We start from the raw sequence: 11,487 nt of genomic DNA, 5'->3' as shown, positions 1-11,487 counted from the left end.
TTGAAACTAAACAACAGTGTGGGATGTGCTGCACTTTGATTTGTTGACCAGCATCCAAACTGATAAGCCTTAAAAAGAAAAAGGCATAAGCAGATGTGATGACATTCATCAAGATAAGTCAGTGTATATAAAAGCTGATGATTTCTCCTGTTCAGCACCTCCGCACAGGAAGACCACAGGCTGACACTGAGGAAGAAGAAGAGAAGATCATTCTTCAGCAGGTTTGCTACCACTCTCCTCTCTTTGCTCTCTCTACATCTTCTCTCCTTCCTCTGCTGGACTCACTTCCACTGCTCTGTTCACTTCAGCTCCCTTCAGGATTATTAGTCATCTGTCTCTTTCCTTTTAGAGCTCAACCATCATCTCCACCACCAACATGCAGACTGTGTCTCTACTCTTTTGCATCATGATAGCTGTGGCTACAGCTGATGGTGAGTATCAGTGTTAAACTTCCTCTGTGTAGTTTGAACTACAGTACAGGTATAGATCCATGTGTAGACACACTGTATGTATCTGAGAACATGCTAACAAACATGTGATTAATAACTGTGAAAACTGAAATCAGCTGTTGTCACCTGCCTCAATGAAACAAAGAGCAAAGCTTCTATAAACAGACTGATGTGACCAGAGCCAAAGTCAACAGATCAAAGAGGAGGGGGCTCGTTTTGATGACCTCCTGCCCTCACACTCTGCAGCTACACTTGTATTTGCTGTTAAATGACACAATGTTATGACATCACTCACAATACTGTTTGTCAACCCAGATGCTGCAGCTCCTGCAACTGACGCTCCTGTAGCTCCTGCAGCTGATGCTCCGGCTCCTGCAACTGACGCTCCTGTAGCTCCTGCAACTGATGCTCCGGCTCCTGCAACTGACGCTCCTGTAGCTCCTGCAACTGATGCTCCAGCTCCTGCAACTGATGCTCCGGCTCCTGCAACTGACGCTCCTGTAGCTCCTACTTGTCACGATGGTTGGCACGAGTTTGAAGGTCGCTGTTTCCAGTACGTTCCGAGAGTATTGACCTGGGCTGCAGCTGAGGTAATCAGGATGTTTTGGATTCAGTGAAACATTTCTGCACCAGTTTTAATTTGCTGATGTTGACCTGCACAGCTGATTATTCAGCATTTTACTCTGACTTGGTGTCTCCAGGTTCCTCTGGTTATTTATTACACTGAAATATGTACACCTTTCATTTCCATTTGCTTTCAATGACATGCTGCATTCAAAAGGTTGCAAATCAGATTTGGACCAAATATGGTGAAAATGTAAGAAGTTGGAAAAACATTTAAACGAGAAAATGTGTTTAAGTGGAAAGGGACGGGGCCTAAACATTTGACTAGAACCAAATAATTCAGTAAACAAAACTTTTGCTTTTGTGCTTTGCAGTTATGGAGTTATGAGTTGAAACATTAAGAACAGGAATCTCATCACTTTCACAGATATTTGGTCACAAACCAAAGTATACAACAAATTAAAATGTTGACCTGATGATGGCACTAGATGAAAAGTGTGAGGATCACCAAAGTTATTACAATTCATTTTGAGGGGAACACGAATGTCTGAGTCACATTTATTAACAGTCCATCTGATAGTTTGGAGATTTCAGTCAAAGTCACGGACATGCTGCCTCTGAAGAAAAGTCAGAGGATTCATTGACCTGCTGGTGGCGCTACAGGAATCCGCAGCTAGCATTGCTAATGATCAAGTAAATGTGACCAAAGACAAATCCTTCAAATTAAATCTGCCAACGTAGCAGAGACAACAGAACAACAGTGAAGTTAAACACTGCAAAACTTCCATGTTTGAACACTGGAGTAGTCTTCCATTACCTCTTCTACAAAAATTAACTTCAACCAGCTCAATATCTGAGCCAAACCTCCGCCCCTCTGTTGGTGAAGGAGACAAGCAAATGTACAGTATTAGAGTCAGGGCTGGCCCAAGCCTCTATGGGGCCCTAAGCAAAATTTGATTTTGGGGCCCTCTATTGTCATTACTTGTAAAACTAGATGTGAGAACTTTTTGTTGTAGTTAGATTGTAATCCACAGTGATTAAGGCCATGGAAGCAGACAACAGATTTGCAAACTTGCTGAAAAATCAGCAACTCTCCCTACTGGCCACACAGAGAATGCAAACATACCTTTATCTTGTCGTTTTTTTCTCCTCTTCCTCTTTCTTCCTTTTTCTTTTTTCTGCCCCTGAAAGGCATGTCCTTTGTTGCGACATTATCATAAGTTAATTCACTAATGCAAAAACATATTGCTAGCAAACGTCACCGCGTCTGTAATTAATGTTAGTTGTTATTAAACATTTGCTATCAAACGTTGTTATCAAAAACGATGTTTTGATGCCAAAAAGCGACTCAGAATATATACACTGAGAATCAACTTATTCAAAGTATTACACAAACACAAAAACATTAGCTTGAATAGTAAGCTATCTAACCTTCCACTTAAAAGAGAAATGTCTCTAGTTTTGAACTAACGTTAGCTAGCTAATTTGCTATTATAGGCTAACGTAGTTGGAACAAAATATCAACAATAATTAGGGACTTTCCTAATTTGAGGAAACTTTTCAAAATCTCTGTGACACCAAACGTTACATTAGCAAGACATGCAAACATACCTTTATCTTGTCGTTTTTTTCTCCTCTTCCTCTTTCTTCCTTTTTCTTTTTCTGCCCCTGAAAGGTATGTCCTGTGTTGCGACATTATTAGGCCTTCCACCTGCTCCGAGCTCCTTGGATGCACATAATCTGTTCTATAATCTCTCTGTTAACATAATATTGTCTTTTTGTACAACAACCTACATTTGATAATATATGAATCATCATCACTCACACATGGAAAAAAATAATTATTTTTTTCTTTTTTCAAGTTAATTGCTCTTGGGGGCCCCCTAGTGGTCACGGGGTCCTAAGCAGGTGCTTATTTCGCTTATGCCTTGGTCCAGCTCTGATTAGAGTGCAGCTTCACATCTGGTCTGTGTCTGTCTGTCTGTCCTGCAGAGAAACTGCAAGAACTTGAAGTCACACCTTGCATCAGTGCACAATCACCATGAGTATCAGTTCATTCAGACGATGATACGGACAATCACTCAGAGTAATGGTGAAACCTGGATTGGAGGCTCTGACTGCCAGCAGGTAAGTTATCACTACAACAGGTCTGATTACTGATAGGATGCAGCTTTTTTAGTAAATCTTTTCTGTTCTCTTCTTTCAGAAAGACACTTGGCTCTGGAGTGATGGCAGTATTTTCTTCTGGACATTCTGGTGTGCAGGGCATCGGAGTACTTCAGGCTGTCTTCAGATGAATCATGGAGGTATATATCAACATTTTAATTACCCTGATGTCTGAACAGAGTCAGAGTTAAAAACAAAAAAAGAGCGTCTTAAATAAATAATAATAAATAACAGTGTTGCCTGGTAGCATCTGAAGGGTGATAAACAACACATACTGTTAAGCAACATGTGGAATTTATCAAATCACTTGACATTTTGCAAAACTGTTTTTACATTAAGTGTTGTTTTCATGACTGTGTCCAGTATACACATAGCTTCCTGCTCTGTGCTCCTAAAAAATTCGGCCTTCAGTGTTGCTGATGTTCCTTTTGTAGGGGAACTGAAGCTGTGACTGACTCGTGTGTTTCTTGTGTTCACAGGTGAAGATTGTTGGCATGAAGATCAGTGTTCCTCCACACTGCCATCTGTCTGTGCCTACAGCCTGTAGTAGCTCCTGTGCTGACACACAGAGACATGTTGGACCAACCACACACACAAACATCTGCTGTAGGAGTAACAGTGTGTTTGTCTCTGTGCCATCAGTCTCATGCTTAATCACATCTTTGATTCTCTGTTTGGCTGTAAAGCTGCTGAAGGGACGAAGCGACAAGAGACGTAAACAGGAGCTGGACTTCCTCTTTGTTCTTCAATAAGAGGAGACTGAATGAGCTGGACTTCCTCTTTGTTCTTCAATAAGAGGAGACTGAATGTGTTATGAAACGAACGCTTTAGCACAAACCAATTTATGATGCACAATTAAAAAGCTGGAGTATTAAACAGGCTGGTCTCAGATTCTTTTCTTCAATCTAATCTCTTTAACTTTCATCTAAAACAGCAGATTTTGTGCAATATCAATGTCACAAAAAAGACACATCTTAATAATTTCAAAGGGCCCCATAATGCATCTAATATCCCTGATCAAAGTCCTGAGATAGGGACGAAACCTTCTGACAAACAGTAATAGGTATTTGATTGATTGATTGATTGATTGATAATTATTTTGAACATGTAAAACAACAAAATCAAACAAACCAAAACAACAATCATTGAAATAGACAGTAACCTATGCAACAGACTCACTGAATATATTTAATAACACTTTCTATGAAGGCCACATCTATAATGCATTTATAATGCTCTATGACCACACTCATGAGCACACATAATGCTTACTGATGCATTATATCAGCAGTCATAAAACATCATAGATGTGACTTGAACTACAAGCATCAAGTGTTTTATGAATGCTCTTGAGCAGTTATAACCAAGAGGGTGGCTTCCATGAGCTTATAATGAATTATGACCACCTAAACTCACCTGTACACACACATCAACAATCAACTGCAGTAAGGACTCATAGTACGCTAAGACAGTCCATGCAGTATCATAAGTATTATTGTATGTGTTAAGTAAAGTGAAGAACATAATGATGCATCTATGAACACTGCTCAAAAAAACAAAGGCAACACTTTTCTTGATGGACACATTATTCAAGTTAAAAATCTTTTCTGATGTACATTTGTTGAGAACAAAATGACATAACGGTCAGTGGAAACCAAAATCATCAATCCACTGAGGGCTGGATTTAAAACCACACACACACACACACACACACACACACAATTGAAATCACAGGCTGATCCAACTTGCATGAATTTTATCACGGCAAGTCATAATGTGACTCAGTAGTGTGTACGGCCCCCGCCTGCCTGTTTGACCTCCTGACAGCGACTGGGCATGCTCCTGATGAGTTGGAGGGTGGTGTCTTGGGGGATCTCCTCCTAGACCTGGATCAGGGCATAAGTGAGTTTCTGGACAGTCTATGGTGGTACTTTTGCGGCGTTACATAGCATAGATGCTGAGTTGGATTTAGGTCAGGGGAATGAGAGGGCCAGTCAATGGTATGAATGCCTTCATCATCCAGGAACTGCCTACACACTCTGGACACATGAGGCCGGGTCCTGCACCAGGAGGAACCCAGGGCCCTCTGCACCAGGAGGAACCCAGGGCCCTCTGCACCAGGAGGAACCCAGGGCCCTCTGCACCAGGAGGAACTCAGGGCCCTCTGCACCAGCGTAAGGTCTGACAGTCACTCTGAGGATTTCATCCTGGTACCTAACAGCAGTCAGGGTACTGTTGGCTCTGACATGGAGGTCTGTGTGATCCTCCAAGGATCTTCCTCCCCAGACCATCACTGACCCACTGTCAAACCGGTCACGCTGGATGATGTCACAGGCAGCATAACGATCACCTCGGCCTCTCTAGACTCTTTCATGCCTGTCACATGTGCTCAGTGTGAACCTGCTCTCATCACAGTGTGCCAGTGGCAGACCTGCCAATTCTGGTGTTCTCTGGTGGATGCCAGTCGAGCTGCACGGTGCTGGGCTGTGATTACAGGTCCCACTAGAGGATGTGGGGCCCTCATGCCACCCTCATGGAGTCATTTTCTAACAGTGTGGTCAGAAACATGCACACCAGTAGCCTGCTGGAGGTCATGTTGTAGGGCTCTGGTAGTGCTCCTCCTGGTCCTCCTCACACAAAGGAACAGATACCGGTCCTGCTGCTGGGTTGATGCCCCGTCCAGCTCTCCTGGTGTAACAGCCGGTCTCCTGGTATCTCCTTCATGCTCTTGAGACTGTGCTGGGAGACACAGCAAACCTTCTTGTGACCTCACATATGGATGTGCCATCCTGGAGGAGCTAGGCTATCTGTGCAACCTGATTGGGCTGCAGGTACCATCTCATGCTACCAGTAGTGACAAGGACACTAGCAGAAGACAAAACTAGAGAAGAATCAGTCAGGAAGGATAAGGAGAGAGCAACTGTCTGTGGACACCACATGTCTTGCTTTTGCCTCTCCATTGCACCTCTTGTCACTGATTCACAATCACTTGTGCTTCTTAAATGGACAGATTGATACCCCTGAATTTCAAAAAGTGATTTTTACTTTCCAGAATATAATGAATCATGATGTTGGACATTAGTTTAGATTTGAATAAAATATTCAGTGTTAAGTAGAATAGATAGAATACTTAGCAACAGCTGTCTGAAAAATTTTAGTGACTAAAGTTAGAGAAAATAAATTACATTTATTTATTTTAGCAGTTTTGGAATGTGAATGTAACTAAACATGTTCAGTCAAAGGCTGTACTTAAGTATAATTTCAACGTACTCACAACTAAAACATACATACTTACATATTTCGTAACAAAATGAAGTGCTTGAGAAGGACTAGCACCTAAAGACAAGTTAATGGTAAATTAACTAAAACGGCACCCTAAAATGGTGGCGCCATTTACCTTACTTTACTGACAAGGCTAAACTTTAGCATGCCTGTGCATGTAGCTTCTCAATTCACTTGGCACAAAGAAAACCCACAAAATACACAATACGAAATCAAGCAAAACCAGAATCCTGCAATGTGGACAGAAGGTGAAGGCAAAGTCCGTCACCTTTGCTTTTTACTTTACTTTAATTGCTGCACTGTTCAGTGCAGCTGAACAGCCAGTCAGTTGTGACTGTAGCACCATTTGCTGGTGAGAGACAGACTGTGCATCCCAATACCCAAACTACCATACTATGTAGTGTGCCAGAAAAATACTTAGTATGTCCCAATACATAGTATGTTGTAGGGGAAATACCTTTTTGAGAATGTTTGCACTCGTAATAAAGTTAAAACCTAATGAGGGAAGCGACTAATCAAATTAATAGCTCCGTAAACCAATTATTAATTTGTCAGTATTGCTTATCAATAATGAATCAATCTCAATATCTGGGTTATGAATTCTCCATACAGTGATCTTAATTCCTGCTCAAAAGAAATAAACACAGACAACGACTTGGCGATAAATGAAAATTTATTTAAGCTAAATGGGTAACAACTGAATAAATGAATGAGGATAATATGAAATAACAGTGTGTATGTATAATACAGTATGTATAAATGGATTAAACAAGAAATAACACTTGTGAGTTATTTGATTTGGCAATAGTGAGAGAGTATGTTAAGATAAATCGGAACGCAGGGATGCGCAAAATATGTATCTAAGTAATCCTTAATTAAGATTAAGATAATTAAATCTCCTATTCGACATCAGCTCTTACCACTGCCCAGTGGGTCACCTGTGAGGGGAATTTGTTGCCTCCCTTTTTAGCAGCGAATCATGCAGACGTTTCTCCTGGGGCCCCGAACTGTCACTTTGCAACTCCCAGACTTTCCAGCAGAATAAAACCAGCTGGCGCACTGTGGTGGGGGGAGCGGTTGAGCCTGTGACGTCCTGTGGGTGCCCCAACATCAGTTTCCTTACACTGCCAAAAAGTCTTTGGGTTTAGCACAAGAACCACTGTGGCAAGTGTCTTTGCACATCCACAACGCCACAACATGGATAAAATGTATAATTTCACTTTCAACAGACAAAGAAGAAACACCAAGAAACATTTGGTAAGAGAGTGGAGGGCGTGATTTCCCCGGGGCAATGCGAATGGACAGGATATGGATGAGAGAAAAAGCATTGTCTCACGACAACTAGAGGGTCGTTCATCACCGCGTTTTGCCCCAAGGCTGGATACTTTAAGATGGCATCTGAAACTTGATCCCAAGTGACTTTTTTACCTCCTTTTGGCCTAAGGATGGCTGAAAGAAGTTTTTGTCCAGTCGGGGGTAATACAGGGGTGAATCCTAAGCATATGACCCCCGGTGGTCTCGTGGGTCTTATAAATTGATAATACTGGTTCAAGGGAAGTCCAGAGAGACTGTTCCTCTACAATGTTAAGAACTGAACAGCTGTTTGCTTTGGTGATGGTGTGGCTGGTAAGGTCCTAAACAGGAAATGCCTTTCAAGATGGCTTTGTGAGTGCATCTCCCAAGCCTACAGGCAGGCAGGGACCCTCCTACTGTGGTCCATGTGCACTCCACAGGTGACATGGCAGTGTCAGTGGCCTTGGGGTGAGTGTGGAGGACATATGTACGGCGGTAGCATGGTCTAAACCCTGCCCACTCATATGGTGCTACCTCTTGGACATGTCAAGCTCCTTTTCGGGTCTGTGCTCACTCACACTCAATGACACAGGGCTGGATGTAGTCAGCTGTGTTGCACCTGACTCCCCTCTTAGGCCAAAGATCCACCCAGGTTGGTTGCTTACCACTTCAGATGGCTGGGGCCCCCCTTGCCCACTACCCCTTAGCCCTTGGCCCTACCCCTAGCCCTTGCCTACTACCCCTTGGCCCTTGGCCCTACCCCTAGCCCTTGCCTACTACCCCTTGGCCCTTGGCCCTACCCCTAGGCCTTGCCCACTACCGCTTGGCCCTTGGCCCTACCCCTAGGCCTTGCCCACTACCCCTTGGCCCTCGAAATGAAGCAACGAGGGGTAGGGGTTGAAATCTTTCCCAAGGAATTGGGACACCACTCACTACGTCACCGCGTCGGTTATGTTCATGCATACATAACTATTTCAAACAGGAAGCCATGAGCCATCTACATTTCCAACCGGCATCTCCAATGGAGTCTCCAGTTGAGTTCATCCTACCGATCGCGTTTGCTGTATTCATCATGCTTTGTTTGATGAACGACAGATGATGACATGATATGTACGACAGGGGACTTCTGCTAGCTAGCTAGCTAGCAAGCTAACATTACAAGGCAGCATAGTTATAGTAGCTGGTGTTATCATAATGTGATAACCATCAACCACCAATGTAATGTAATAACTTATATTACAAAAGCATTAAGAGGGAAATTCAAACTGCAGAGACGAAAAGACACCAACCGATTATATCTAAATATAGTCATATTGTCATTAGCTTCAGATGACTGTATTTAAGGTTTCAACCTCATCTCAGGGCCTTCATCAGGAAGGTTAGATGTTCAAGCTTAAAGACACTTCCAACACGCTTTTTGGGACCTTTGAAAACAGGCAGATTGTTGTAAGGATGTATCATTTTTTTGTGACAGTACAGACTGTATTATTACCACATGACCTGAAAATTGTGCAACACCATTATGAAAGTATAAAATCTGCTGTTTTAGATGAAAGTTAAAGAGATTAGATTGAAGAAAAGAATCTGAGACCAGCCTGTTTAAATGCTCCAGCTTTTTAATTGTGCATCATAAATTGGTTTGTGCTAAAGCGTTCGTTTCATAACACATTCAGTCTCCTCTTATTGAAGAACAAAGAGGAAGTCCAGCTCCTGTTTATGTCTCTTGTCGCTTCGTCCCTTCAGCAGCGTTACAGCCAAACAGAGAATCAAAGATGTGATTAAGCATGAGACTGATGGCACAGAGACAAACACACTGTTACTCCTACAGCAGATGTTTGTGTGTGTGGTTGGTCCAACATGTCTCTGTGTGTCAGCACAGGAGCTACTACAGGCTGTAGGCACAGACAGATGGCAGTGTGGAGGAACACTGATCTTCATGCCAACAATCTTCACCTGTGAACACAAGAAACACACGAGTCAGTCACAGCTTCAGTTCCCCTACAAAAGGAACATCAGCAACACTGAAGGCTGAATTTTTTAGGAGCACAGAGCAGGAAGCTATGTGTATACTGGACACAGTCATGAAAACAGCACAAAATGTCAAGTGATTTGATAAATTCCACATGTTGCTTAACAGTTTGTGTTGTTCATCACCCTGTCATTATTCATCACTTCAGATTTTAATAGGCAACATTGTTATTTATTATTATTTATTTAAGATGCTCTTTTTTTGTTTTTAACTCTGACTCTGTTCAGACATCAGGGTAATTAAAATGTTGATATATACCTCCATGATTCATCTGAAGACAGCCTGAAGTATTCCGTTGCCCTGCACACCAGAATGTCCAGAAGAAAATACTGCCATCGCTCCAGAGCCAAGTGTCTTTCTGAAAGAAGAGAACAGAAAAAATTTACTTCATTCAAATAAACACAAGAAGTTTGTGCTCTCAAAAAGGATCAACACTCAGTGAAAAACCTAAGCCCTATGATAAGCTAATATGGCAAGGCTTAACTTATACAAACCAATGAGCAGTGATAACTAGCATGTCTTTGGGGTCATCGGGTGGGAACCTCCTTTCACCAGTGTTTCGTCTAGTTGGTCCCACGACAGGATGGAAAAAAGCTGCATCCTATCAGTAATCAGACCTGTTGTAGTGATAACTTACCTGCTGGCAGTCAGAGCCTCCAATCCAGGTTTCACCATTACTCTGAGTGATTGTCCGTATCATCTTCTGAATGAACTGATACTCATGGTGATTGTGCACTGATGCAAGGTGTGACTTCAAGTTCTTGCAGTTTCTCTGCAGGACAGACAGACAGACACAGACCAGATGTGAAGCTGCACTCTAATCAGAGCTGGGCCAAGGCATAAGCGAACTAAGCACCTGCTTAGGACCCCGTGACCACTAGGGGGCCCCCAAGAGCAATTAACTTGAAAAAAGAAAAAATTAATTATTTTTTTCCATGTGTGAGTGATGATGATTCATATATTATCAAATGTACGTTGTTGTACAAAAAGACAATATTATGTTAACAGAGTGTAGTTTCCTACGGCTTCTCTGCTCTAAATGTCAGAGCTCCGCTAGTAAGGTGTGCATCCAGCCGTGCAATGCGCACTGCGCATCCAAGGAGCTTGGAGCAGGTGGAAGGCCTAATAATGTCGCAACACAGGACATACCTTTCAGGGGCAGAAGAAAGAAAAAGGAAGAAAGAGGAAGAGGAGAAAAAAACGACAAGATAAAGGTATGTTTGCATGTCTTGCTAATGTAACGTTTGGTGTCACGGAGATTTTGAAAAGTTTCCTCAAATTAGGAAAGTCCCTAATTATTGTTGATATTTTGTTCCAACTACGTTAGCCTATAATAGCAAATTAGCTAGCTAACGTTAGTTCNNGAGATTTTGAAAAGTTTCCTCAAATTAGGAAAGTCCCTAATTATTGTTGATATTTTGTTCCAACTACGTTAGCCTATAATAGCAAATTAGCTAGCTAACGTTAGTTCAAAACTAGAGACATTTCTCTTTTAAGTGGAAGGTTAGATAGCTTACTATTCAAGCTAATGTTTTTGTGTTTGTGTAATACTTTGAATAAGTTGATTCTCAGTGTATATATTCTGAGTCGCTTTTTGGCATCAAAACATCGTTTTTGATAACAACGTTTGATAGCAAATGTTTAATAACAACTAACATTAATTACAGACGCGGTGACGTTTGCTAGCAATATGTTTTTGCATTA

General features: G+C 42.0%; 2 protein-coding genes across 3 annotated transcripts in view; one reads left to right on the top strand and one right to left on the bottom strand.

Annotated features, from left to right (window-relative positions):
- The first annotated feature begins 84 nt into the window (after positions 1 to 84).
- The window catches only part of LOC126394977 (type-2 ice-structuring protein-like), a 21,868-nt gene continuing 10,465 nt past the window's right edge, over positions 85 to 11,487 (top strand). Inside the window, exons 1-6 of one of the 2 annotated variants that reach the window (XM_050052142.1) lie at positions 85 to 221; positions 350 to 431; positions 765 to 1,039; positions 3,006 to 3,140; positions 3,220 to 3,319; positions 3,659 to 3,929. In XM_050052142.1, the coding sequence (XP_049908099.1) occupies positions 138 to 221; positions 350 to 431; positions 765 to 1,039; positions 3,006 to 3,140; positions 3,220 to 3,319; positions 3,659 to 3,726 (744 nt within the window). In that variant the 5' untranslated portion in view covers positions 85 to 137 and the 3' untranslated portion in view covers positions 3,727 to 3,929. Of the gene's footprint in view, positions 222 to 349; positions 432 to 764; positions 1,040 to 3,005; positions 3,141 to 3,219; positions 3,320 to 3,658; positions 3,930 to 11,487 lie in introns of those variants that run through there. The other variant, XM_050052144.1, reaches the window with a different exon arrangement.
- On the bottom strand, positions 9,350 to 10,551 carry LOC126394986 (type-2 ice-structuring protein-like). The gene is made up of 3 exons (XM_050052153.1): positions 10,421 to 10,551; positions 10,042 to 10,141; positions 9,350 to 9,707 (listed from the first exon to the last, which is right to left on the bottom strand). Exons 1-3 carry the CDS (start codon positions 10,481 to 10,483, stop codon positions 9,640 to 9,642), a joined length of 231 nt encoding a protein of 76 aa, XP_049908110.1. The 5' UTR covers positions 10,484 to 10,551; the 3' UTR covers positions 9,350 to 9,639.

This window comes from Epinephelus moara, chromosome 8, assembly GCF_006386435.1.
Source record: "Epinephelus moara isolate mb chromosome 8, YSFRI_EMoa_1.0, whole genome shotgun sequence".
In the NCBI taxonomy this organism is placed as follows: Eukaryota; Metazoa; Chordata; class Actinopteri; order Perciformes; family Serranidae; genus Epinephelus; species Epinephelus moara.
The sequence above is the reverse complement of the archived record's forward strand: the minus strand, read 5'-3'. Positions and strand labels throughout refer to the sequence as shown.

Coding starts and splice junctions, on each gene's coding strand:
- LOC126394986 (XM_050052153.1), bottom strand. CDS start 10,483: ATGATACGGACAATCACTCAGAGTAATGGTGAAACCTGGATTGGAGGC. Junction 10,142..10,420: donor GAGGCTCTGACTGCCAGCAG/GTAAGTTATCAC, acceptor CTCTTCTTTCAG/AAAGACACTTGGCTCTGGAG. Junction 9,708..10,041: donor TCTTCAGATGAATCATGGAG/GTATATATCAAC, acceptor TTGTGTTCACAG/GTGAAGATTGTTGGCATGAA.